At 43.2% G+C, this 26469-nt stretch overlaps 4 protein-coding genes and 1 long non-coding RNA gene across 19 annotated transcripts in view; 3 read left to right on the top strand and 2 right to left on the bottom strand.

The window, feature by feature from the left end:
- The window catches only part of synj1 (synaptojanin 1), a 29089-nt gene extending 18174 nt beyond the window's left edge, over positions 1 to 10915 (top strand). For 5 of the 14 annotated variants that reach the window (XM_075487615.1, XM_075487613.1, XM_075487609.1 and 2 more), the window contains 11 exons: positions 80 to 158; positions 544 to 709; positions 848 to 1027; positions 1142 to 1177; positions 1679 to 1807; positions 2682 to 2729; positions 4352 to 4393; positions 5170 to 5222; positions 5304 to 5493; positions 6022 to 6335; positions 7334 to 10915. In XM_075487615.1, the coding sequence (XP_075343730.1) occupies positions 80 to 158; positions 544 to 709; positions 848 to 1027; positions 1142 to 1177; positions 1679 to 1807; positions 2682 to 2729; positions 4352 to 4393; positions 5170 to 5222; positions 5304 to 5493; positions 6022 to 6335; positions 7334 to 8365 (2269 nt within the window). In that variant the 3' untranslated portion in view covers positions 8366 to 10915. Of the gene's footprint in view, positions 1 to 79; positions 159 to 543; positions 710 to 847; positions 1028 to 1141; positions 1178 to 1678; positions 1808 to 2681; positions 2730 to 4351; positions 4394 to 5169; positions 5223 to 5303; positions 5494 to 6021; positions 6336 to 6603; positions 6628 to 7333 lie in introns of all 14 variants that reach the window. The other 9 variants (XM_075487616.1, XM_075487617.1, XM_075487611.1 and 6 more) reach the window with 5 other exon arrangements.
- A 543-nt stretch (positions 10916 to 11458) lies between these two features.
- Positions 11459 to 15054, top strand: cfap298 (cilia and flagella associated protein 298). Its single transcript, XM_075487606.1, has 8 exons — positions 11459 to 11599; positions 11845 to 12000; positions 12149 to 12316; positions 13215 to 13282; positions 13375 to 13533; positions 13736 to 13867; positions 13984 to 14079; positions 14161 to 15054. The coding sequence occupies exons 2-8, from the start codon at positions 11862 to 11864 to the stop codon at positions 14269 to 14271; spliced, it is 873 nt and encodes a 290-aa protein (XP_075343721.1). The 5' UTR covers positions 11459 to 11599; positions 11845 to 11861; the 3' UTR covers positions 14272 to 15054.
- Positions 15055 to 15254: 200 nt separating this feature from the next.
- On the bottom strand, positions 15255 to 19913 carry eva1c (eva-1 homolog C (C. elegans)). 2 transcript variants are annotated; one of them, XM_075487605.1, is made up of 8 exons: positions 19319 to 19913; positions 18596 to 18789; positions 18114 to 18237; positions 17815 to 17967; positions 17054 to 17197; positions 16381 to 16452; positions 16196 to 16288; positions 15255 to 16122 (listed from the first exon to the last, which is right to left on the bottom strand). In XM_075487605.1, the coding sequence occupies exons 1-8, from the start codon at positions 19443 to 19445 to the stop codon at positions 15752 to 15754; spliced, it is 1278 nt and encodes a 425-aa protein (XP_075343720.1). In that variant the 5' UTR covers positions 19446 to 19913; the 3' UTR covers positions 15255 to 15751. The 2 variants fall into 2 exon arrangements, with proteins under 2 accessions (XP_075343720.1, XP_075343719.1); XM_075487604.1 differs by having other exon boundaries at positions 16196 to 16300; positions 19319 to 19912.
- Positions 16202 to 22618, top strand: LOC142402122 (uncharacterized). The gene is made up of 3 exons (XR_012773292.1): positions 16202 to 16391; positions 21411 to 21452; positions 22338 to 22618. It is a non-coding gene; the product is annotated as an uncharacterized LOC142402122 (long non-coding RNA).
- Positions 21775 to 25354, bottom strand: haus1 (HAUS augmin-like complex, subunit 1). The gene is made up of 9 exons (XM_075487607.1): positions 25239 to 25354; positions 24965 to 25139; positions 23614 to 23749; positions 23364 to 23498; positions 23094 to 23217; positions 22399 to 22464; positions 22219 to 22290; positions 21983 to 22030; positions 21775 to 21894 (listed from the first exon to the last, which is right to left on the bottom strand). Exons 1-9 carry the CDS (start codon positions 25257 to 25259, stop codon positions 21850 to 21852), a joined length of 822 nt encoding a protein of 273 aa, XP_075343722.1. The 5' UTR covers positions 25260 to 25354; the 3' UTR covers positions 21775 to 21849.
- Between the last annotated feature and the right edge of the window lie 1115 nt (positions 25355 to 26469).

Below are 26469 nucleotides of genomic sequence, written 5' to 3'. Positions count from 1 at the left end.
AAAAGAAACAGAATGAGGTGTGGATCACTTTGGAACAGTCCGGATTGACAGCGTGTTTGTTTGTTTTTTTTTAATGCAGGTTTGTTGAGGAGAAGATGTGGGTTACCTTCTTGGAAGGTTACTCTGCTCTCGCTGCTCTGTCTCTCAGTGCTTCCACTGTAAGTCATTAATGAATAATTCATTTGCTTCAAAGCTCATTTAAAGTCCCCCAAATGTAAATGTAATCATCATAAGTTTTATTCGAATGCGCTTACTTATTCAACACTCAGAGAGCTCTCATACCCAATAATTTGGTCCAGACTGTTGGAATTAACCAGTGCTGAAATTACTACCTGCAGTCGACCTGCAAACATGCCAAAGCAGCATCTATCTCGGACTGTGTAGTCAGACTACGTGTAAAAGTGTGTGGCGTACGTGGTAAAACCAAAACCATCCGGATCAAATGTATATAGTGTCACAAGCCATGAACCTTGGGATCATGATGTGGACTTAAAGGTGTAAAAATGCCTTTGGTCACATAATCGCTTCCTTTGTGTACATTAGGTCCTTGGAAAGATGATTGACATCCGCCTAAAGAGTCCAGGGTGGATCAAGAGTCTTGAGGAGGAAATGAGCGTGGATAGGATCTGTGGAAGCATCCCCACGTCAGCCAGCTCCACCCTGCTTGCTGAGGATGCCGACATGGGTGACGACGACTATGACATGGAAGGTGGGGAGTTGCATTACGCCGTCTCAGTGCTCGTCCACCATCTTTTTCTGTTTTTTTTTTTTTTTTACGACCGGTGGTAAAAGTGAATGTTTGTAGAGTCTTCAGTTTTCATTCTTGCCCTCTTGTTTCCTGCACCAGGCGACGTGGATGAAGAGGTGGAAGAGATCCTTCCCCAGCACCTCCAGCCTGGAGCAGGCTCCGGCCCTGGATCCTCCCCTGGCCCCTCTCCTCGCAGTAGTCCCTGCGCCTCCCCCACTCAGGGAGAACCTTCCGCTCCCAGCAGGCCCAGCCGTTCACAACCCTCCCGACCATCACAAGGTAAACACAGAACAGCATGTCACTCGGCCGCAGTCAGGTCGCCTAAGAATACAAATGAATCACCTGCTCAGGTTGTGACCCCTTTCTGTTGTTGTTTGTAATCTGTGAAAGCAGATTTAAGTCCGTCGTCACTGAGGAGAGAATTTCCAGGTAATGTGATGTGTGACAGTGTAATCTGTGTTTGTTGATAGAGAACGGTGTGTGTAACAACAAACTTTCCCTTTCCCGTGTTTTGTAGTGCCATATTAAAATGTGTGCAGTGCTTCATCTTTTCTTCAGTCAAATGTAAATCCTACCTCTGCATAAGAGCAGAATTATAAGATGTGCCAGTGTTTTTAGAATTAGGACACGTGGCTTTTATTCCAGTGTGCTGTAAAATAAATAACATGTATGTGCGGTAATTGGTTGATATATTGTAGAATATTTGACGCATTGATTGATGCAGGGTTATACATTCGGGGGAATGGTATGAAAAAGTGTCCTCTGTTGGAGGATGAGCATTTTCTCAGGGTGAATGACCTGGGCGGTCACACATTCTTCTGCAAATAATTGCAAATGTTGAACATTTTTGCTCATTTTGTTTATGGTATATTTATGTATTGATTGATTTTTTTTTTTTTTTTTTTTTTTTTTTTTTTTTTTCCCTTCCAGGACCTCCTGTGGATTTCCAGCCTGGTGCCCCCACTGCCCAAGGCTTGGAACCCAAACGCCCACCTCCCCCCCGTCCCAATGCCCCTCCGGCCAGGCCCGCTCCACCTCAACGCCCACCACCACCTTCAGGTAAAGTAGCATCCTAGACCTCTTTTCGAGTGCATTTGATTAAAGTCTGATGATTTTTTTTTTTCTTGACAGTAGCTTTTAACCTGAGTGAGAAAAACTAAATAAAATCTTGCCCTGGAAATGCATAAATTCCATTTTTCACAGAACAGTATGAGATGTTTCAGGCAGGTGGTAACATTTTCATCTTTATCCCGCTGCTTTGGAAATTCCTTGAAGGATGCATGAGCCCTCTGCCATTTAGAAAGGGCTCTGCAGGTAAAGTGAATGCTGTTGTGTAGATATGCTTATGTGGCTGAGGCTTTTGATCTAGCGGCTGCTATTTTCCATCAGAGCCACGCAAATAGAAGCACAGTTAATCATGATATATGGCCTGTGTATTTTATGGAATTCCAGTACTTATTTCAGTGAAGTAGTCAGTTTTGCACACTGAGCTCCGCTCAAGTCAGCGGGGATTTCCTGTGGCATCATCAGAGTAGTTTTCCCTGGACATAAATTGCAGTCATTTACATGTGTGGTATAATAGTCGAAAGCAGGTGAACAAACATTTACATCAAGTTCAAACACACTGCTGCTTGTGCATCGTACAGTTATTCCCCATAATATGTAATCCTGGTGGATATAGATTCTTATATAGTTATTTCTTATACCCATCCCTCTGTTTTCTCTCCGTGACTAGAGTAGAAAGTGTTGTAGACAGTTTTGCCTGTGTTTTTATATAGATATTGTTCTACAAGCTTGACCAGTTGGTGTAATTTTAATGCTGTGACATTCTAATTGTTTTAATCATTTTTTTTGGGGGGGGGGGTTATGTTTCATGCTGTACTATAATGTTAAAAGGAAAAAAAAAAAAAAAAACCTCTTTCTCCTCTTTAAGACTGTGGCAAAGGTCCCAGCCCATTGCTTGATAGGAGAGGCAGCGAAGGTAACTGACCAGGAGTTGTTTTTAAATATCATCTGATCCCTGCGCTCTTACACCCAGTCATCAATGTTATCGCTGCTCTGTTGACATTGATGGTTCACTGTTAACAAAAGCCGCTTTCGGACTGTAGGAACCATTGGCAGTTCTAATAACCTTTTAATCCGCGGGCCTTTTCTCCCGTGTTCGGACATACAGCAACTCGGGGCTTTCTCCCTCAGTTCCTATAACCATTTAGCTCCTTCTCCGAGGTCGGGTCTTTTCATGGTTCTATAGAACGATCTGAGGGAGGTGTGTGGTGGTCGGTAGCTACGCCCCATGTCATGCTATCACGGCTGAAATGTTTCCTCATACGACACGGACACAACCGGCAGGTGTTTAATAAGTTAACTTACACTGGTCTCATTTGTCTCCAGCGCTCTGCTCTCCTTTCTTCCTTCATGAAATGAAAAAGTATGGCCTGCGCTCGAAACCTCCGTCTCCTGACTCTCTCTGTGAGCTCTTCCAGCCTCGATGTTAGACGCCTGATGTGATCGTCCATGATTAATATCACCATCATGCAGACCATGAACACGGTGGCCTCCCCGCTCTCCATATTAGCTTCTTTGTGGTGTTTTTTCTTCTCTCCTTACTTTTACCGGGTTTTGTTTTGTTGTTGAATGTGGCGCTAAACGGCTAACGTAACACGTCACTGAAGCAGACGGCTGCGCGCGGCGCATCAGTCCCTATCAGGTCCCGACTCATGTGCGAATGCAGACTGAAACAGTTCCGCTGGGGAAGGATAGTTATCAGAACGAAATTCGAGTAGGACAGTTCTGATAACTGCGTTCTTAGAACGGCTCTGTCCGAAAGCGGCTAAACTCTGCTTCACTGTGGGAAGTTCCAGTCTTGTGTGTGTGTGTGTGTGTGTGTTACTGACATGTTATTTAGTAGTTTGTTGGCAAAAAAAAGTATTATTATTCTTTAAATACAGAGTAACCGTGGATAGTACATAGTTGTTGTAGTAGTAGTGGGAATGTAAAATCCAGTGGTTAAAGGGCCAAATAGACACACACGTGTAATTATATTTCCACTGAAAGCCGATTTGGTCTTCTCAACTGTAAGGACATCATTTCCTCATCCCCGTCAGCAGTAGCGTAATGCATACTCGACTAATTGTCGTCATATGCATTTCCTTCGATGACACTACGATCAACATTTGTTTTAGGGTTTCAAAGTAAACATCTCAACTTGTTCAAAGTTGTCAAACAAGGCTAGCTGTGAGGCACAAACTGATTGTAAAGGACTATGTGACTAAAAGTGATTACCTTGTAAGCGTGTCCTTCTCTAATCTGATGATTATAGACATAACAGGGGAGATCATGTGAGTTTCCTTTGTCTTCGGGTTAATCTTTGTATCCGCTCGGTCAAAGTAATCCCTGATGATTAGTGGGGAAATCCTCCTCACAGAGGGATATATTCAGACTCACAGCATCTCAAGCTGTACTGCTATGCCGCATTATTGCCATCAGATGCTTTTTCTAGTTCCCCCAGTAATGTGTTGTCATTGGAAGCACCTGCATCTTGCGACTAGTGTGTCACTTTGGTGTGTAACAGCAATGTGGTTTGGTTTCCTTTGTGCTGCAAAGGATCAAAAAGCCCTGCTCTTCCTCGGCCAGATACTCCTGCAGGTGAGTGCCACAAAGCATGACGTAGCCACACTTGGCATGCATGTACCATTTGAGACAAAAGGTTTTCAGGTGTTTGCAGGCTTGTATTTGCCCAGTCATGGTCCATCTTTGTGTGAGATTTCTTTGTACTTGTGATATGGGGGTGAGATGATGCCTCACTGTCTGCTATAATCCCGGGTTGTGTGCTAATGCCCTGACACAAAATATTGCCTGTCCTTGGGTGGAGGACAGGATTTGGTCGTGTAGCCTATCGCTGACTTGACCCGCCTTTGCCTTAGCGATTTGTATGGTGTCTGTGGTTAACTGATTCCCTCTTTCACAGTAAGGGTGTGCGTGTTTAGCAGGGTTTGACTTACATTTGGTGACTGCACGGGGAATAATTACACGGAAACAGACATCTAAGTGGTGTGGGAAAATGTTTGCGGGCTCTGAGAGGGATTCAGCGAGAGAATAGAGATGCAAAGGGAGTATGCTTGCTGTGTGGTAAGCAGTTGGCTCGCAGAACAAGGCTTGCCTCTCTTCCAGACCTCCTGCAGCTCAGGAATGACTGACTCATCACTGATGATAAAGTCGGCTGTCGCACACTGCGGTAGATAAGGGGTACTCAAATATGATTTAGAGCATCATTTTTTTTAAGTTCTAATTTCATACGTTTGAAGCTCCCATGCTCCTGCTTATCCTTACACGTTCCCCCGAAGCTGCCAGCCCATCACATTTGCCTGAAAAGCTTGTCTTCAACATTTATTGATTTGGCTTGTCTGTTTTAATCTTCTCAGGTCGAGGCCAAGCAGCAGCTGGAGCTCCTGGACCTGGAGGTGCTTCCAGACCAGTGAGTTTTCTTATCGACTATTACAACTCATTTCTGTTTTTGTTTTTTTCCGCTGCTCTGTAATATATTTTCATCTTTCAGAATCTTCCAGCTCGAGCTGGAGTGATCAGTATAGCCCCTCAGTCTCGCCCGCAGCCTCCCGCTCACCCTGGAGCACCAAGGCCCATCCCAGAGGTGCATCCCGGGGCCCCTCGGCCTATCGCTGATACCCACCCAGGAGCTCCCCGGCCTGCACCCAGTGCCCAACCCAAACCACCTGACCTGCCACTGGGTAAAGAAATATGTATTCACAGTGAACAAAGTACAAGATTTAGTTAAAGGGTTTGTTATTAAGGTAACTTGTAAAGCTTCCTGTTAAAGCTTTATTGTTTAATAATGTAAAGTGTGGGGAAAATGCCCTGCACAAGTCGAAACTCACAGTCTGAAGTTCATGCCTACCCAGAAAAGCTCCTCCAGTTCCTCCAAAGCCTTCATTACCAGGGTTGTTTAGCGTTCATTGTTCAGAACAACTCTGAGCTTGAGCAGGTATTCATTTACCTGCGTTGGCACGAATAGTAAATCATTAGGAAAATAATTAGTAACTAATAACATTAGTGTAAAGAAGTTTCCTAACGCTGGCCGTTCAGGACCAAGTTGGTACGTTGGGAGGGGGACCTAAAAGAGACTGGAGCTCGCTTCAAGTATACACAGAACTGAGGGCAAGCACAAAGGTCCAGTAAATCATCTGCAGATAAGTCAATGGAGAACTGTGAATGTGGATGGATATGCCCCCATAACTCTGTCCTGTTTCCTCACTCAGGTCCTCCACCCTCGGGACCCCCTCCTGCAGCCCCTTCTGCAGTGAAACCCCAGACTCAGTCACCCATGCAGCCACCCATGCAGCCTCAGCCAGCTCCCCCTTCTGCTCAGTCTCAACTGCCCGCACCAATGCAGCCCACTCTGGCAGCTCCTCTGCAGCCACAGCAAGCGGCTCCACCTACAGCTGTTGCCTCCTGCACCCCCCCTGCTGGGCCTCAGCAGGGCCTAGCCTCTCCTAAACCTCCGCCTCGTTCCCGCTCCTCTCACGCTCTGCCACCCGATGCTGCCAAGCCTGAGACAACCCCAGCTGCACAGGTTGGTGCCAACTTCCTTTCATTAAAATTGTTGGAATTTTAGCAGCTGAACAAAGAACACATACATAAGTACAGTTAAAAAAAAAAAAACTTCATCAGGTTCATTTCTACAGATTTAGCTGCACATTCAGTTGATATGATAAAATATTGTACTCAAAATTATGAAAGGTATTACAGCCTGCAATAAAAGGGAAAAAACTACTATGACTCACAGTAGATGAGCTCAGTTGTCTGTGTCATTCTTCCTGCTTTTGTCTCTTTCTCACAAGCTGGAGAAGCCATCAGGTTGAAAGGTACTTGATATTAAACCACTTTTTTGTGTCATCCTCCATAGCACAACAGCCCCCTGCTACCTTCCATACGTTACATTCAGTAACCCCCCCCCCTCTTTATGTTGTAATTGATTTATCTTCCTTTTACATCAAACGCTTTTAATCTGGATGTTTTAGTTCACAGCAAGGCTTCGTATATTTTTGTCTAAGGAACATAAAATCTACCAATATTTGTTTTTGTGTCTGGGGGGGGGGGGGGGATTGTTGTTGCCATTTCCCCTCACGTGTCCTGTCATATGTCCTCACTCTGTTACCGAGGGCAAAAGTGAGCACACGTGCAATGAACTCATAATTTGTTGTGACGTAATGATTTGTTTGTGTTCAATTTGGTAATTTGTATGTCGACTGACACATACATCAGTGGTCAGTGTAGTTAACTGTAAATCCGCCAGATTAAAGGTACCCCGAGGCATGAAAAGCAAAGAATAGGCTGAATATCCTGCCTGCATGTCAATTCTCAACTGGAAAAAAAATTAAAAATAATTTATTAGAATTGTTTACAAAAAAAAGCTCCAATGGGTATCTTTAACTTTCGTTCATGTTTGTCTCAAAACCTGTGGTCCCTTAGGTTTAAACACTGCACTGTTAGAGGTCCACGGTTTCCTTTTCTTCTAACATTGTTGGTTAAACATCTGAATGGAGTTTTCTTTGTTTTGTCCCTTCTCAGACGAATGGACTGAATGGATTCCAAAGAGAAGCACAATGGAAGCCTGACCCCTTCGACACGCTTGCATCAGATTTTCTCTCCTCTGCTTCCTCCTGGCACGCCACCCAGTCACTGAGCAGAGGCTCCTCCATGCGCGCTCCACCTTCCGTTCCTCAGTCTGCATTCTCCTCCTCCACTCTCCCCTCATCCTTCTCCCTGCAGTCCTCCATTTTATCAGACCACAAGGCCCTGGATTCATCCTCCTCTTCCTCACTCTCCACCCCATCGCCGCTCACCTCCTCCCTGCTCCCGCCTCCACCGGTCCCATCTCGCAGTCGCTCTCAAGAGATGCTGCGCGCTTCACCCAACCCGTTCATGACCGACCCGCTTCCCGCGCGACCCAGCAGCACAAACCTCTTCACAGGCCCCCTGGCGCAGCAGCAGCAGCAGCAGCAGCAGCAGCGGCGCTCACTCACCCCAGATTTCAGCTTCCAGCATCAAGCCCCAGCAGCAAACCTTCAGAGAACCATGTCTGCTCACACTCAGCCACTCGTCCCCACCCTTGCACCAATGGCAGCCCCTTCAGCTGCACCCATCTCTCAGCTCAGTAGGACCACGTCCCTGTTGGGACCACCATCCAGTCATAATTCTGCCCTCGCGTCTCGGCTCCCTCTCGCCCCTGACCCATCTCGTGCCCCCGCTTTGCCCCTGGCTCTGCCCTCCATACTCCCACCTGCCCTCGCACCTCGTCGCCAGCCACCTCCCTCGGGAGAGAAACAAACAAGGCAGTGGGTCACTTTTGATGATGATTTGGATTTCCCTCCCCCAACGAAAACACAACAGAACCCTGTCTTCCTATCCACTTCTCTAGTGTCCCAAACTCAGACTCAGCCTACCCACTCTGTGTTTGACTCAGAGCCCGAGTGGTTATCCTCTGCCGCTGCTGTGTTCCCAACCGTACCCCCTCCCATCCCAACTAGAACTACAGCCAGTAACCCAAAGCTCCCGGAGGGCCCCAGCAACAACTTTCTCTTCCCGAGGGAGTCGACGTAAAGATAATATTACCCTTTGAATGTAAGGGGCATACCCAGATATGTATAGATCTATGATAAGTGTGTGTGTGTGTGGGAGGGTATGTGTGTGTATGTGTGTGCAAAAGAGACAGTATTTAAAATATAGACCAATCCCCTTCAGAATCACAGGAAAGGATACATATCTCGAGCAGTAACGTGAAGTGTATGAGAGGTTTTCTTCCCTGGTATTACCAGTTCTTTTAATATTACTCGATCTGTTTATTTTTATTTATGGCAGCAAACATGTGCCTGCGTCTACAGTATGTTGTACTATAAAGTATATCTAAATGCACAGTAAATATGTTTAACCACGTGTGCAATATCAAAAGATATCTGTGTGGCTGTGCTGCGTTTGCTTGTAAACGTGAATCTAAATCTTCGTAGCTTCACCTTCATTTTGACTGATCCGATCATGCGTGGAATTCTCAGAGATTTTTTTTTTTTTTGTTTAGTGTTGTTACGTATATCGGGGGATATACATTTACAATTGCCCCAAATTTGCTTTGCAAAGGTGCAACTGTAAAAAAAATTGCTCTCTTTCTTTATGAATGTACTTTCATTTTCACTGGGTTTTTGCCTCCACGTTGACTCACATGTAAAACTGCACACGGTTGCGGGACCGATGCTGCGTAACATCACGTCACCCACCTGATAGTAACGCAGTTCACTTTTCAGTCAGCATTGTTTGCGGGCTAAGACACTTAGCTGAAGTTTTGTTTTTTCGCTGTATTTCAAAACCTATACATAGCAATTTATGTATAAATGTGTGTTTTCATCATGTAAAGCACTTGCTGGGTGTGTGAGTATGTTTGTGATGGCCATGCCAGTGGTTTGCACAAAAGCATCTGACACGCACTGAGATGCTGTGTGCACTCTCCCGGTCCTGCTCTGGTTCGAAGGCCAAGTGACATGAACGTAAGAGACTGCAGGTTGATCAGATGAGTGGGCTCCCTCATTTTTCTCCCTCTGTCGTGTTTGGCTCCTTTCTCCCAAGCATCAAAGCGCACCATTGTAACTCGTAACTTGTGACTCGTAGAGTGTGACGATCGTGTGTATTCTTGTGCTCAAAGAACAACGACGTGGATTGGGGTCTTAAACGTGACGGGAAGCACATAAGATAAGAGGGGACTTTTTTTTCTTCTTCTTTTTTTTTAAACTCCAAATTTGGTTCATTGAAAAAGTCATGCTTATCTTTTCTATTAACAATTACTCTAAATAATATGTTGTTACCGTGGTGAGAAGTGATGTGCTGTATTTGCGGTGCATATTGTCTGTTGTCGTGTTTGTGTTTGGATGTGAGTGTGAGTGTGTACAGATTTTAAGAGCGGGATATCGGAGATTCCCGAAGGACATTTTCTCTTAAGTTAAAGCAGCGTATCTCCTTACGGACATAACATTACAGAAATAATAGCCTCTGTATTCACTTGCTCACAGCCGTTACCGTATTTCAGCTCCAGCCTGCCCACTGGCTGTTGAAAGGCAATACTGTATGCAAAAATGTTCAAAACAAAACAAAACAAAACAAAACAAGGGGCTTTTTACTCAAAGCACCCAGCACCTCAATGAGAATTTCTCCCCCGTAGCTGCACTAATGGGTTACTCCCACCTTTACCGAATGGAGTGAACCCCGGATGCATTACCCAGATAACATTTCCACTTGACACTTCTCAGGCACAGTGCGGCTCACATTCCAGAGAGTGGTGTGATTTAAGTGTTGGGCGTCAAACGCTGTTTACAGATCCAGCTGCAATATCGAACCACAGCCATTTCTCCCACTTGAGAGGGTGTGCGTGTTGCGGAGCCTCACTAATGTTTTGGTGGTTTTTGAGGTGTGTGCGTGTGGTGTTGTCAGAGGCGTTGTCAGTATTTTGTCCCGTGTTACCTGCTTCACTCATTCACTGCTGTCGGCCGGATGAACATGACGGGTGTTGAGACGTGCAAACGGATCAGTGAGAGTGCCATCCTCTTCAACACGACACACACCAGCTGTTGTAGTCTAAACGTGTACTACCCCCCCCGCCCTCAGAAATGATCGGATTTATCTTTAAACTGCGTGAAAAGCATTTCTGTTGAATCATGGAAGATAAAGCATCGGGCCTACAGTAAGAAAGTAGCAGATGAGAAATGCTTCCATGCTCATAAACATATGTAAAATAAGCAAAAAAATAAAAACTATATTTGCTTACATGTCATCTCGAACATGCATCTGTTGCTACCCAAATACGTGCAGCAGATACTGTGTCAGCAGTAGGTTACTAGCCAGCGCTTCGTGTCATGTCACAGTTCGAGATGAGATTTTCTAGGAAACAAATTGCTCCTTTTGTGAGGTTGGTGTCCCTTTTTATGGCTATAATCCATAGTAAATAAGACTCTGTGTTGTTACAAATATTCTATGTGTATTAAAGTGAATACATGAAGCTGTAATTCATGTTAATATCCAATGTTCCATATTTTACGTGCACAGCAGATGGCACATTAATGTATGAAGCAGTTGTTGTATGTATGCAAAAATAAATGTATGTTAACATGAGTTTTTGTTGTCTTTTTTTTGGGCATGAACTCTTACCTTACTGCACAACATCAAATACATATTTGATATTTCATACCTCTAAAACACTCTTACACCATTGCTCTCCACAGGCACTGAATTTGCTTACAATTTTTTTTTTTGCATCTTTATTTCAGATTTAATCCGTTTACATTGAACTATTCTTGAAATATTAGTTGAAGAATAAATGCAGAGAGCCATTTCTTTCTGGATAGTTATTTTCATTCCTTTGGTGTCATTGTGTCTCCTTATTAATACAACTTGAGTCTTCTGTTTACTTTCTCCTTCTGGAGGGAGACCAGGGGCCTCCTGATTTTAGGACTGCCCCTTGTGCTCACTAGGCATATGTCATTTAATCAGATGACCCAGATTCACCCAGTTCCCATAAAAACAACTCAAATGGCTAAATAAATTAATGATAAATTTCAAATGAAGTACATTAATAAAATGGCCCTAAAAAATACCATAATTTAACGTTGATTCAATTAATTTTCTTACCGTTAGAGGGCGGTGGGACTGGTGGAATTACTGGGAACCGTCACTGCGAAACACCAGAAGAAGTATTTGAACATATTCTCATGTATTGCAAAATTAGTAACAGTTGTAAGCAGTTTAAGTCCAGTCTTAGTAGTCAGGGGGCCGTGCTTGTCGTTTTTTGTAGCAAATGTAAGTGTTACCATTCTTTGTCACTGTTGATGAATTAGCCTTTATTTTAGAAACACAGCCACTCGGCGTAAACAGGTGTAGCAACAGGCTAGCTAAAAGCTAATGTTTACTGTGTCTGTTCTCGAAGCGTCCGCGCTGCACTGTTGCTATGGTTACATTGTTTTCCTCAAGTCAGCTTAAGTTAAGTTCCAGATAAGTTGCTCGTTATTCAGGTCCAAACTTCCATGCGTGAACGTCCCTTTTAGGAGGTGAATTGTTGAAGATGGTGCAGCTGCATGTGAAGCGTGGAGATGAAAGCCAGTTTCTGTTCAACGCCACTGTGGACGCGCCTCTGGAGACAGTGATCCAGGAAATTACAGGCATTTACAACGGGAGGCTCAAAGTGGACAGAATATGTTCAGGTGAAACATTTCCTTTGTGTTGCCTCTTCTCGCTGTGTGGGGATGAGATGTTTCTATACATACATCTGCTAAATTGTAGGGTTAGAACAGTCTTAGTCTGCTCATGAGTTTAATACTGACTTAGATGTCCTTGCGACTTTTCCCTCAGAGATCCCAGAGCTTGCAGACCATGGCATCGCACTGCCGCCCAACATGCAGGGGCTGACAGAGGAGCAGGTTGTGGATCTGAAACTGAACGATGAATGGGAGGACAAGTGCATTCCTAGTGGAGGACCAGTGCTTAGGAAGGATGAGATTGGGAGGAGGAACGGACACGGTGAGAATCTAATTCTTTAGCATTGTCTACATCAACGTTTTTCAGGCCAGGGACCCCCAAACTGATGGAGAGTTGGAGCAGGGACCCCCCTACTATCTATATGGCATACAATTGTGTTTTATATTTAACGGGGCCTAGTGCCGTGTATAAACATAGCTACTCTGTTATTGTACATTCAATACTTCAATTAGTAATTAATTCAGTACTATTCAGTACTATTCAAATAATACACAGAATAATATATTCATGTTTTTATTTTAAACATGTGCAAGGTACAGGGTGGCCGTGCCACTGCCATTTATAAACAAACATCTTGCATACAACACTGAGCTATTCAAATAATCCACAGATTTTAACGTTAAACATGCATGTAGATGGGACAATGAATCCTCAAACCATCTGTGGACGGCACACGTTTGCACACAATTTGTGAGAAAAAACAGTTTGAAAAAAAAAATTTTTTTTTAAAAATCGTCTAATCAACCAAAGATTTCGCGACCCCCCTGCAGTACCTCCGCGGACCCCCTGGGGGTCGCAGACCCCCTGTTGAAGACCTCTGGTCTACATAGATCAACTATGAATGCAGACACGTGTCTGTTTACAACTGATGAGGAGACCTGGCTGCCTTTTTGGAGAGCGTGGACCTTTGCATGTAGTCAAAGCCTCAAACTGCAATATCTGTAATGTCACACCTAATATCAGGTGTGACATTGCTTTTGTAATTTAGCAGTTACACAAAAAAATGATGTCCATGGTGACACTACATCTGTGTTGTACGTACACTACCCTCAATTGCTTTGAAAATAAGCAGATTTTTTAAAAGCTTTTGTTATTGTTGTGTTTTTTTTTCATTTCCATGGTTGTATCCTAAAAGGGCCAACTCTTTTCCCTCTAACAGCTCCTAACGATAAAATGAAAGAAGTTTTGATGAGAACTGTGGAGGAAGCAAAGGCCCTCATCTCCAAAGTGAGTATTAGAGTAAAGGGTAGAACACCTATTGATTTATTCACCAGGGTGGAGATAAAACACGAACATCTGCCACTCTTCCGATCTCGCAGAAACAAGTTCAAGCTAATGTTTGCGTCACCATGGAGATGGTTAAGGAAGCACTGGATCAGCTGAGGGGTGCCGTGATGATAGTGTACCCCATGGGACTGCCTCCTCATGACCCAATAAGGATGGAGTTTGAGAACCAGGAGGACCTTTCAGGGACACAGGTGAAACAGCTTATCGTGTTTTGATCAGTTATTGCCTGTTTGATACGACTAACTAAAGTAACTCTGATTTTTGAAAATGTAGTTTTCATAGCACAGTTGGATGGGTTATTTGCTTTAGCCATATGTGTTCTCCACAGAGTCATTCTCTTCAAATTTTTCTTTCCACTTCCGTCTGCCGTCTCCATCTGTCTCCATGCCTCAGGCATCTCTGCAGGTGATTACCCAGGACGAGTGCCAACTATGGTGGGCTGCCAAAGAGATGCAGAGAGGGAAGAAGCTACAGGACTACATTGGAAGAAATGAAAAGACAAAGCTTGTGGTCAAAATCCAGAAGGTGAGGGCCATTTGGGTCAGCCTGATGTGTTTTTTGCAACCTGTGACAGGCAACATGTTTGTTTCTTTTTGTTGTTGTTCTGGAAATGAATTTCTCTCTGTTGCTGTTCAACACAGAAAGGACAGGGGGCGCCAGCGAGAGAGCCTCTGGTCACTGATGAGCAGCAGAAACAGATGATGCTGCAGTCCTTCAGAAGGCAGGAGGAACTCAAGGTGAGGACAGGCTCAAACAAAGTCATACATTTTGTGTAACTGCTCCGAAAAAAACATCCTTCCCTCTCGTAACATTTTCAGAAACTGGAGGAGGCAGACGATGATAGCCACCTGGACTCCGATTGGTCAGACAGACAGGCGCTTAAACGACAGTTTCAAGGCCTCAATAATATCAAATGGGGGCCAAGATAAAGTTCACGACCTCTCTAAGTACCTTCCTCAGAGATGCCACTGTGACCTGGTTTCTTTCTGCTCCGCATGCAACTGACCCGTACGCCTTATCGCAGCTGTGAAATGTTTCCTCTCGAGGTTACTTCAGAGAACATTAAGTTTTCCGCTTGATGTGTTCATGTTCCTTGACTTTGCTGACTTTTGAAGTGGCACATTTTATCCCAAGTTGTATAGTGGGTGGTGTTCATTAAACCTCTTTTATCTTAAAGTTGTGCAAACGGAAGAAATATTTTTTACTGTGTGTAAAAAGTCAAATAAAAGAATTGTTTCCAGTGGAGTAGTGTTGCAACCGAACAGTTTCCCATCCCTCGCATTACAGGGACAAGGATGCAACACCTTTTCCTGTCTTTGTCTCAGGAAAGTGGCACACACACACCTCTTAAAGTCATTGCAGCCCTGAGGCAGGAAGTTGCCACGCAGTAGTCATCCCAGCAGAAATGTGAAACAGAGGACACGATGGCTCAAAGAGCGCGTGTACATCTCGTACTACCTTGAGTTAGATGGAGAACAGTTGTAGAAAATAAAACCGGATCGTGCTACTCGGGTCTGAATCAGTTTCAACCATCAGTGATATAGTTTTACTTTAGAGAAAGCATGTTACTTCAGACGACTTTTTCCACAACCCTACTTCAAAGAAAGTTAGGACACTGTGTTAAATGTAAAGGAAGATAATATGCAAAGATTTTAAATTCATTCAAACCACACACTCAAATAAAAACAGAGCAGACAACGTGAATATATACTCATTCTGAATTTGATGCCAATAAAACATTCCAAAAAACTTGGGAGAGGGTCCCGGTTACCAATGTGTTGGATCTTTTTTTTTTTTTTGTCTGGAACAGAGGGGACTATTTTGTTTTTTGAAATATTTGAATTCTGTTTTTATTTACATTTTACACGGTGTTCTAACTTTTAGGAAAATACTTTTACCACAGTTGAGACACTTATTGAGGAGGTGTTTATGATTTATTGATTTCATGTTGGTGGTAGAAGGAGCTTTTACATAAGAGCTGAAACACATTTCCTGACCCTTCCAGATGTCCACGCTCGCTGAAAGGCTCTTTGGTTTATATCAACCATACAGCTGCTGAGATACTGGATAAAGATGAACCAGTACACAAAGACCCATGAATATATGGACAGCTTAATGGATTTTGACCAGTGATTTTGCCCTTTTTGTAACATTAAAAAGAAAAAGCTTGTTTTGGTGGTGACGGAGTAAATACAGCACTTGACATAGCTGTCCTTTTTGCAGCATTAACGTTGGCGATCCAAAGAATTGCATAATTTCATTACAATCTTCTTTTAGAAAAATGGCAAACAGAATGGAACAGTTTTACGATATAAAAAGAAAATAGTTTCTTGGGGTGTGAACCCATGGCGAAGACCTGCAGCAAAAAAATCCTGGAGTTTTGAACAATATCCACTGGGCGGTATTTATCTAACACGAGCTGCCGTTCAGGTATGAGTTCATCCAAATCTCCTGGATGATCATCTCTCTGCGCTCGATCCTCTCTGCCCGTTCAGCTGCCTCACTCACATAAGTCACTTCCTCCCAATTGTAAATCGCCTTCCTCTCTGCAGCTGAGAGTAAAGAGCTTTCTGTTCCCTCGTCGTTATCGTCTTCTGTTTCGTCTTCGTCTTCCTCCTCCTCCGGACAGTTTACGGTCCGACTGGCAGACTTGGCTTTGAGTCTGTGATCTCTGAGCCGACGCCCTCTGCAGGTCACTCGGACAGACAGAGCCAGCAGTGTGAAGAGGAGGCCGACGCACACGCTGGAGGTGAAGAACAGCGCTGCCATTTCTGGGCGCTCTGCGTGGGGAATAAGAGGAGATTTAAGATGTTTTCTTCATAGATTTCAAAAGTGCTTGTGATTGACATATACCTTTGATGTAGGCGTAGGTGAGGAGAGAGTTGCTCATCATGGCTCCTGTGTTTTCAGGCCTTCTCGATCCTTTAGAAGAAGGCTTCTCCAGATCTGCAGGAGAAGCTGTTGTGAACATTACAACTGTGATGTGAGGACAGGACCATAAGAAGCAAGAACTGCAGCAAATAGAAAGATGGCGTTACCTTTTTCTGTGGTAGGAAATGCGGTGGAGCTTAATACACTTGGGTCTGCTTCTTTTAGTAAACTCTGTGGGACTAACATAGGAAAACAGGAAAGATTTTTTTTATTGCTGTGAACCATTTGATAACCGTGTAGTCGAACATTTGTCAGTGAGCTACTCTTCAGCATCCAAACTGGCCCACAATGGAATCTCAGTCGTGGTTGTATTAATAACTGCCCTACGAACTTAGCACACTTTATTGTGCCTTAAAATAGAGGCAACATTGGCAGTAAGAGGAATTCTTTCAACACCAAATGACGATACATGTGAACAGTGTTGCTGTTTGACCCCACAGGCATTTTTGTGCCAATCGCAGGAAGCTTACCAGGATGTAAAAATCGGAGCTCACAGTTTATTATTCCCCGCTGCTGTGTTTTTGGGTGTGATAAGATAAGAACAGCTGATGGATGGGATCAACAGATAAGAACTTGCAGTCGGAAGCTACAAATGCTCATTCAAGGAACTGCCACATCATGAACAAGGCCAAACAAAAGCACACATGACGTGAGCTAAGCATCACGTCATGCGAGCCTGTTCTTATCTTGAAACGCTTTAATTTATCACTTGGTGTGTAATTCTTTTTTTTTTTTTTTTTTTTTTCTTCACGTGAATGAGGAAGCAAGAGTGGGTCCTACCACAAGAATAGAGCACACTGAGATACTTCCTGGTTCCTGGAAAGCAGGGGTCCCTGAAGGTGTGGTTGCCGACAGCAACAGCACACTTTTGTTTGTTGTAGCAGGACTTGGACACCAAGTGTACAGCCTCATGGTTCAGACACTCTGTAGGGAGCAGCACAGAGGAACTCAGTGTGTGGGATTTTTGCTCATGTGCATCAGGTTGTAATGGCTGCACCACTGATTCGCTGTCTTGCAGACATTCCCTTGCGACAACTGAGTCCACTCTTTCGGCAGCCATCTGTTTTTTTCGCGCCAGCAAAGCAAACACCTCACGGTTAACTCATGTATGTCAGTTTAATATTATCTCGAAATGGTTATTGTCCGGATACTTAAGTAAATTTAAAGAGCTGTGCATTTAAATTGTAAATGTAATTACGGTGACATTTAGCTCGTTATCTCACACGACCCTCACAGGATTTCCTTACATCACACAGTTTGACTTTTCACACCAGGATAAGCACAGGTGTATTCAGTAACTCAAGTGGAATGCAGCTCCCACCTATTAGATGCACCTTTCTCATCCTTGCTGTGGCAGACTAAAATCCCCACAGCTCTGTATTTTAAATTAAAGTTACAAATAATAAAATCGTTATTGGCTGCATATCTTGCAAATAGACTAATTATGAAAACTGTATTTATCAAAATGATCAAACATGCTGTACGTTGCCCCCTTTAAATGCCACAGCAGTGCGTTACTGTTGGTTTTCAGACTGACTCACCGAATGGGGGTGGTCTTGTCAGGTGTGAGGGGCAGGTGTCAGTCTGACCTAGACTTCGGCCGTAGACAGCTGCAAAGATGAGCAGCACCCTGGGGGGCTTACAGCGCAGGACCATGGTCTCTCCTTCACATACCACGTGTCTTTTGTGTTCAGCTGAGTGAGGAGAAAGAAGTAAAGGTGAGGAGGTGGTGGGACACTGGGTGCTTTGTGTGGCCATTCCACACTCATCCCATGCTGAATGTGTGAGACAAACTGATGGTAAGATTAACAACAAGTGAAATCTGAGCTGCCACACTCACCGGGTTTACACTTGTAATCCACATGGAGGTATTTGGTAGTTCCGGGGCACGGGTCTTTCCCAAACAGCAGGTGATTGACAGGCAGCTGGCAATCTCTGTGGCTCTGACACTCTGAAAGCAGCTTCTGCACAACAAACAACAGGGGCGAGTCAGCAAAGTGCACCACACTGGATCTGATGTTACAACATCTGAGCAAGGATTAACCCGAAGAGAACCAAATCAGATGCAAAAAAAAAGGGTGATGCACAACCTGCATGATAAAAAGAAAGCAAATGCGCTGAGCTTTTACAAATGCATCACATTTATACAGACAGCACCAACCAACCAGCCAGCCAGCCGGGGTATGGTAACTGCAAAACTGAAACACTTATGGGGACAAACCCACTCAAATAAAAAGAAGGGGAACACCCAGCTATTAACGACAGACCCAGTGAGGCTGAAAAGTGCTGTATGTCCCATACGTGCAATGCAATACAATGCACCTGTAGAGCAGTGAAAGCCGAACAGCTGTGGTTGTGGGGTCTGGGCGGAGGGTCCGCTTTGCACAGCTGGACCTCGCTGCTCCCGTAGAAGGCTGATTGGATGGCGATGGTTGAGTGGCGTGGGCAGTGGAGTCGCAGAGGCATTCCGTCACAGGCATGCGCAGAGTGGCTGGTGATGATCCTGGACAGGTAGACTGTTCCACAAAGTGCACCGGTTAGGCTGTGATGCACATGTTCCCACAGTTCGAGGTGTGAAGTTCAGTTTAACAGCGCAATCAAAAGTCACGATCTGAAGAACTCAAATGACCTAATGATCATTGAAATTAAGTTTCCTGGGATTGACTTCCTCAGAGGTTGTGTTAAAGATAGTTTGGAGCTCTGGTTGGTGTCTTACAGCACTGCCTGCTCTCTTCCTGGGTGGCAAAATTCGCAACTGCTATTAAATTTGAACAATCTTTGTTTCAGATTCAGAATGTTATTAGCTTGTTATAAGAGCCTGTGTCGTGCGTTTACATTCAGTGGGTTATACCTACAGCTATTTGCTCACGTGAAATAGTCTCAGACCAGAGCCAACATATATATTATGTCTTTCCACTCAACTTCACATGGAGCTATAACAATATGATCACACACCAAAGCTACTGTTAACAGCAATGCTTTCTCTCTAGTCTGTGAGCATTGTCTCCCTCCTACATCAACGCACCATCATCAACATCATCTTACTTGAAAAGTCGGCCAGCCCATGCGTGCGTCTGGTCCACAGGAGTAAAGTGAGATAGAAGAGGCTGTGGCTCCAGTCCAGTCCGTGACAAGGACGCGTCCAGCTCATGACTCTCATCCCCTGTCTCATTGATCATATTAGAGACCCTCGATGAATTCGCTGTGAGACTTCTAGGACTTTATAATTACCAAGACAAGAAGGTGGGAGGTTTCCTCGACGCCCCGGTGTAAAGATACATCTCTTTACTGGCGTCCAGCTGTCCACCTGGACAGAAAATACCTACACCAAACACAGTGTTTGTGGGCGCGTTGAGTAAAAGAGCTGCGACTGTGTGCCACCGCGGCGCTGGATCACAGAGGAGGTTAGAAATAGCAGCTGCGCAACAAGTTGTTCAGAAGTGACAGACGGGGTGAGCAGTCCGACGCGTGGCGGTGATTCTCCCAGTCCGACGTTCCCGCAGCGCAGATTTGTGAATGGATAAATGTGGAATCTGAAAGCGACCTACAGTAACAGCTGAGTGGGAATCATGAAGTGGGCGTGGCACATCAAACTATTTTAAAGGGAACAGGGGCCACACTCTCACTGGTGTGACGCAGGAGGGCTTCTTCCTTTCTTTGATGATGAATGTCGTGGTGCTCCCACCACTGCTGCGCTTTGGATTTGCATTAGATCATTTCCCTCTTGTCTTTCTCTTTCTTTTCTTGTACAGCAAACTTCCAGGCATCCAGCTGCATTGGCAATGTTTTTTTTTTTTGCCATATTGTTTAGATTGGATGTAGTCAGTAAGCTATTTTTTTTCCAATATAAATTTGGTTTGACTTTCATTTTTTTTTTTATTTAACAACTTAGATAAACTATAGCCTATCTACTAAGGCAGAATTTATCTTTTTTTTTTTGTGGAAAGAGCCTATGTCTGAAAACGTTTGATCAGGAGAGGCAACACCTAAAAAGCACTGAGTGGCGTTTTTAAGACACAAAATAACATTTTGAACAAGTGCTATTTTTAGCTCTTTCTCTTCATTAACTATTGATACCCTGACCACATTGTGCCTTTCAGTGAAGCTGGGGGGCCCACTGGGAAAACTATTCCCCAACCCGCATCCATGACCCACTCCATGGTAACAGGTCAATCTCCTTGTCAGACTGCAGAGCTGCAGACCCACAAGAGTCAAACTGACTGAGAGCGTCGACGTATGCAAGCTCAGCTCCAGAGGAGGGAGGCTGACAGAGGGGAGAAACCCAGGGGCGACTTTTTGCATACAGACGACAAGCTGATTCCAAGCTTCAGGCACCCTGGGAGTGGCTCCAAAGCCTACTTCATGTGCCGTTATTCTTCAAAAGCCTGTGGAATTCTGTTGTCAAACTCAAAAGGCTTCCTGTACTTTGTTTCTGAGACAGTTCAGACATGTTGACCAGACGATGAAGTAATTGCACTGAAGTAAAAGTCATTAAGGGCAACCGATCCACGCTGTGCAGTTTGGTGGAAAAGGTCCTGAGATGCATCGACGGTGTAAATCCTTATTGAAGAATATGGAAACAATACAAATAACAACCCCCAGCTGACTGAATATGACACTTTGTTCCACATCAGAATGAGTCAGTGGCAGCAATCATCAGGCCAATCAACAAAAAACAACAAATTATTGTATTTATATAAATTAATTCAATGATAAACAGAAAAATGTGTCTTTCCTCTGAAAGATTGAAGTTGAAAACAATTGTTGAGCTCTAATTTCCCATATCTGTGTGCGTTTGGCCCAACAGACGGACGATCAATCTGACAGATAACCGTGTTCAAGGAAAAACTCTCATGTTATGTTGATAAAACGAGCTCAAAGTTGAAACACAACCCCTCGATTAGACCGCAGCGACATGAGAATAAAGACAAAACACTTGATTAGCATTAACAATGTTTGTGACAAACAGGAAGAGGAGACACCGAACTGATCCAACCACAGGAAATAAAGCTCATGATTTACATTCTTCCCTCTCAAAGGCAAATTTGTTTGAGGTGGTCACAGCCCAAAATGAACACTGAAAGATTGTTGTTGTTGTTTGATGGAGCTAACAAAATGCTTTTTTTCCTGATCACAGGCAACTGCATCGGATACACACGGAGAATCACTCAAATTTAAGGTATGAAATCATAAACTAAACATATGCTGCCTGCTTCGAATTAACATACAATTTGGCAACATTGTTTTCAAAGTCAAAAGAAGAGGACTTAAGGAGAAAACAAGCTTTATTTTTTTTTCCCCAAGTCACAAGCAGATTCAGATGGTCTCTGCGAGCAAAACTAATTTACTTTAAATTTCTTTAGTTTCCTAAACAGTGTGGTTTTGACTCACTTCTGAAGTCAATAAAAGGGGATTTTAATTCCTCAAACAACATCTTTACACTTCTGAGGGACACGAGTGGCAGGCACAATATATGTCAGCTGAAACAAATCACACATCAGTAAAACACGGAGGTGAAAACTTTATTAGCAGCATTTTTGCTTTTAAATCGTTTGCTTTTGCGACACGACGCATCTTCATTTAAAATCCACATTCATCTCAAGTTGGGAATCAAGTGCAGCCTGTAATCAAGGTGAAAAAAAAGATACATTGAAGTTACACAAACAACCACATGGTGTCCACGTTTTAACCAGCTCTCAGGGGACTCACCAGTTCTCTTTTTGCCTCTGCTACTTTCACTTGTGCAAGTGATGGGCTCTGTGGGTAAATAGAGGAGGGGAAACGTGTCAAAAAGCCAAATTCAGAAAAACAAAGTGATTCCTGGAAGTTAAATGTGCTATCATGCACTAACTAACTAACAAAAGATGACAAAGGAAGTGTGACGGCGCTTTTGGCAGGAGGCAAGTCAGGCTGCAAAGTTTGTAACAAAGAGAAAACACACTTACTGGGCTTAGATCCATGTACGGCTCCAGTTTCTTTTTCAGGGGGATTATTTCTTTTTTCAACGCAATAACTTCCTGCAGAGACAAAAATTAAGATGGCACGTTTTGAACTCTGAAAGCAGACGGTGAAAGGTTTCCATTTCCATGGTGATGACTGGGGCGCGCGAGGAAAGGCTGAAATACCTCAGACAGCTGCACAATGGCGTGGTGGGTAATAGACTTGTCCATGTTCCTGGATACAAGCTGAGCCTGGAGGACAGACGAGAGCCCAATAAAACGACAAAACTGCGTGAGAGCACAGAGGATCCGGTCCCCTTCTGACTATCACATGAAGAGCGCCAAACTGGGACCTCTCCTCTGTTATCTAAACCAGAGGCAAACGATTTGTGAAAATAAAGAGAATTCCGGGTAGTCTGAGTCTTTCTTTGATTTCTGCTTTGAATTAAAACTACAAACTTTTGTTCCCAAGCTCCTAAATGTGCACAGATCATTGTTAAAAGACAAGGTGATTAAACACAGTAAACACGCCTGTGGGCTTTTTTTTTTTGTAAAGTGTTGCTGCTGGTGCCAAATTCTAATCGAGCAAACATTAAAATAAAAAAATAAAAAAACCTGAACTTTCTCACTTTATCTTTTGACATTTTGCCATCGTATCATCCTCAAATAGATGAAATGTTCAAACTATTTCATGTTTTTCCTTTTATTTTTATAAATTTGTGTCCGAGTGTGACTGTATATATCTGCATGACGCTTGCTTTCATTTTAACCGTAGCTTGCATTTCACAGCTGCTTATACAATATAGCAACACCTTCATACACAAAGTAACATCTTTCTCTGCGTAACCACAACAAACACAAGTTCCAACACCACAACAAACCTCCGAATTCTCCCGTCTTTTACTGAGTTCTCGAGCCTTTGCCTTCACAAAATCCATGTTGAGCAGCCTCTCCTCTGCTTTAGCGCTCTCCACTGCCTGAGATGTCACGGTTTTGTTGACATCCCTATCAGTTAAGAACACCAATTACATATACTGCAGCAAATGCTTTGATTCTGCTGTGACGGGATTTTGGCACAGGAAGATAAACCGTACGTAGCAATATTACAAATCAAAATGGGTATCACCACGTGAATATCATCCTATTCTTACTCTTGTAAGTTTCCCCGTAGCACCAGAGTGGCACCGAGTCTCTTTCTGAGGGTCCTGAGCTCCCTCTCAAGTCTTCTGTTCGACTTCTCAGCTTCCAGAAGTTCGCTGGTGAGGTTGTTGACTGCTGGCATGAAGCTACGCAAGTAATTAAATTGATGTCTTTGTGGCACCACTCAGGGAATTACGGGAAACTCGACACAAGAAAGACAGTAATAGAAACACAGATGACAATGGAGTAACGGAGGCGTACCTGCCCAGCGACGTGTCTCTGACTCCTAGCACCATGGCATTGTCCACTAAAGCGGACACGTAGTCTGCAGCTGGTCTGGACAAGCTTGCACAGGAGAGGCCGACGCCTTGTAGGAGAACATCCTGCAGATGAGCAGCTTGGTGGAGAAAAAAAAGACACGACAGATTCAGTGAAATGATATGAAGACTTTGTGGGGTGAATTACTGGGAAATAATGTCATCAGTATAAATAAGATTTTAATCTTCAACACTTTAGAACTACTAATACAAGATTATACTGCAGACTGGACGCTCTTCCTTTGCTCTGGCAGGCCTTCGCTGTAGCTGTATTTGTTTGGTCTTCAGTAAGCGAAAAAGCAGCTTGATCAGTTTGTTATCAGCTGACACAGCCTCTGCAGAATATTCCACCTGTTTACTTTAAAAAACTGCCGGGTTTAATTCGCTGAATGTTTTGAGTCATAGTCTATCAGTACAGCGAAGCCCTATTTAATCAAGGTTTCTCTTTTTATTAGTTTATTTGACAGGGACAATACAATCAGACATAGTTACAAATCAAAGCTTGTAGCTGATGTGATGCATACAGAGTATCAACAAGTGCTAATTTACAACTCCCCTCCCTGCTTAGGGTTTTCTATGCTGACACAAGACCTAAAATAGACATTCATTTACATAAGAACATTAATCTATAAATACAACAGTGCAGTTCAAACTTTCATCTCATTCATTCACTCTCACATTTTTACCAGTGAGTAAAGTTTTGGTTTGTTTTAAGCCAAAATTTAAGTTTAAAGGTGAACAATTTAAACTCACTGATGGACTTAATATCTGTGGGCAGTGAGTTCCAGAGTTTAAAGCTTTTGTAAGAAAAGACCGACTGTCCAAACGATGTTCTGCACTTAGGGACTGTACAGTTGTGGTTGGAGCTGCCTCTTGTTGTCCTGCTGCTGTTTGGTCTCTTTATAAATGCCCTGAGTGGTTCTGGAGCCAAATTGTGATAGCATTTAAAAAAATAATTTGAGAAAACACAAATTGCTAAAACTGTCAAAGCTCAACAAATTATGTTTGTAGAGGATTTGACAATGGTGATAATAACGGATTGGTTTTCTGTCCATAGTTTTGAGTGCTTGATAGTAAAGTGAACCTTTGTGGCTGAGGTTTGTAGCAGAAGTGGACAGTGATAGCTCCTCCCCCCTAAGTCACTCTATTATGGTGTGTGTTTGTAGGCATCTGTAATCATACATGCACTTAACAAAAAGTTTAGTCGCTTTCAATAAGTCCCATTCATCACTTCCAGATGGTCGCAAATACATGTTCCATCATTTAGGTCCCTCAGCTGTCTGTCAGGTACTCACCATCCGCCTGATACTCTGACGCTTTCTGCTTGAGGTCTTCTATGAGGAGAGCCGTGTCACTACACCGAGCTTCACTGGACTGTGCCAGCTGGTACAGTAAGTCCATTGTCCTAGTATTGACCTCAAACTGTGGCACCGGCTGATTGCCGAACATCGTGCTGAGCCAGCTGTTCACCTGGAGAAGCGGCATGAAACAAGAACATGCAAACAACTGCGGCCGCTGAATTCAGTTAGGTAAATACACACGCATTAGCACACAAAGGGGGGGCATTACCTTCTTTATCTTTTCACACATGATGACCGGGGGAAGCGGCAAAAATCCTAAAAATACATGACCGTGGAATGTTTCCGTGCTTCACCAACTCACAAGAAAAACAAAAAGCATTTTCGCGCCTCCCCGGATACACGCTGACAACTTCCTGGTTGTGGGCCAATGAGAGGACGAAGGAAATGTTGACCGCGTTTGAAAAAAATAAAATAAGATATTAACAGTTAGCTGATTTAAGAAACAAAAAAAAGTAGTAATTTGTAAAAAATTAAATAATAGTAAATTAAAAAACAATACATTTTAACAGGCTGAATAACGAAAAAAAAAACAATTAGAGTACCACGTTCACGTTAAGCTTTACAAAGATTACAATCCTGACGAGATAGTTCATGTCGTTTCACCTGAGTGAGAATGTGCCATAATAAACTAATTTAACACTATATTTTGTGTTGTCATAAATGTTGAATATTTCGCCTGTAATTCTAAGATATATTCTAGAGATGTATGAAAGAAAACAGGAAATATTAGGCCCCTTAAACAGACAGAAAGACAAAAATAGACAAAACATCACGTGACCATGAGAATACGATTTAAAGTTGTTTTGTGTTTCCATCTCTACGTGTTGGGCGATGTTGTTATTTTTGTATCTGATTCTGGTCATGTTTTTATAGCTTTGAATTCATGCTTGTTTCGTATCACGTCAATTTTTTTGTTTTTATCCATAGTTGTTCTGAGCATCTTCCCAATTGGGAAGTCATTTTGTCCATGGCCATACAATGATATATAATCTCGTTTTAGCAATTCCTTCCACAACTTATTTAGTTTTATATTCGGTAACTCCGTCTAGTTGTTTGTATTTCCATGCTTTTACGATCCCCTCTGTACTTCATATATATTTTTCATCCATTTATTGTTTTTATTGATTTATTTTTCCTCAATTTAATTATCGTGCAGCTTGTAACCTTTCTGTATGGCTATAAAGATCAATTACTACCTGGAGATTTGTGCTTCGTGTTTTTATGTTGCATTTCTTTGTCGCCGTTCTTTTTCTCTTTGTACTAAATATTAGTCTTACAGAGGTTTTTCCCCCCTCTTTATTAACCCGTATTACCCGTATTACCCTGTACCCCAACCTTTCTTTAGTTTATCTACATCATGCGATGATACATTATATTTGATGAAAATAAAATACTTTTAAATCATAAGCACACAATATAATTCGATCACGTCTCTAGGG

Source organism: Odontesthes bonariensis, chromosome 16 (genome assembly GCF_027942865.1).
Source record: "Odontesthes bonariensis isolate fOdoBon6 chromosome 16, fOdoBon6.hap1, whole genome shotgun sequence".
Taxonomy (NCBI): Eukaryota; Metazoa; Chordata; class Actinopteri; order Atheriniformes; family Atherinopsidae; genus Odontesthes; species Odontesthes bonariensis.
This window is presented reverse-complemented; position numbering and strand designations above follow the sequence as displayed.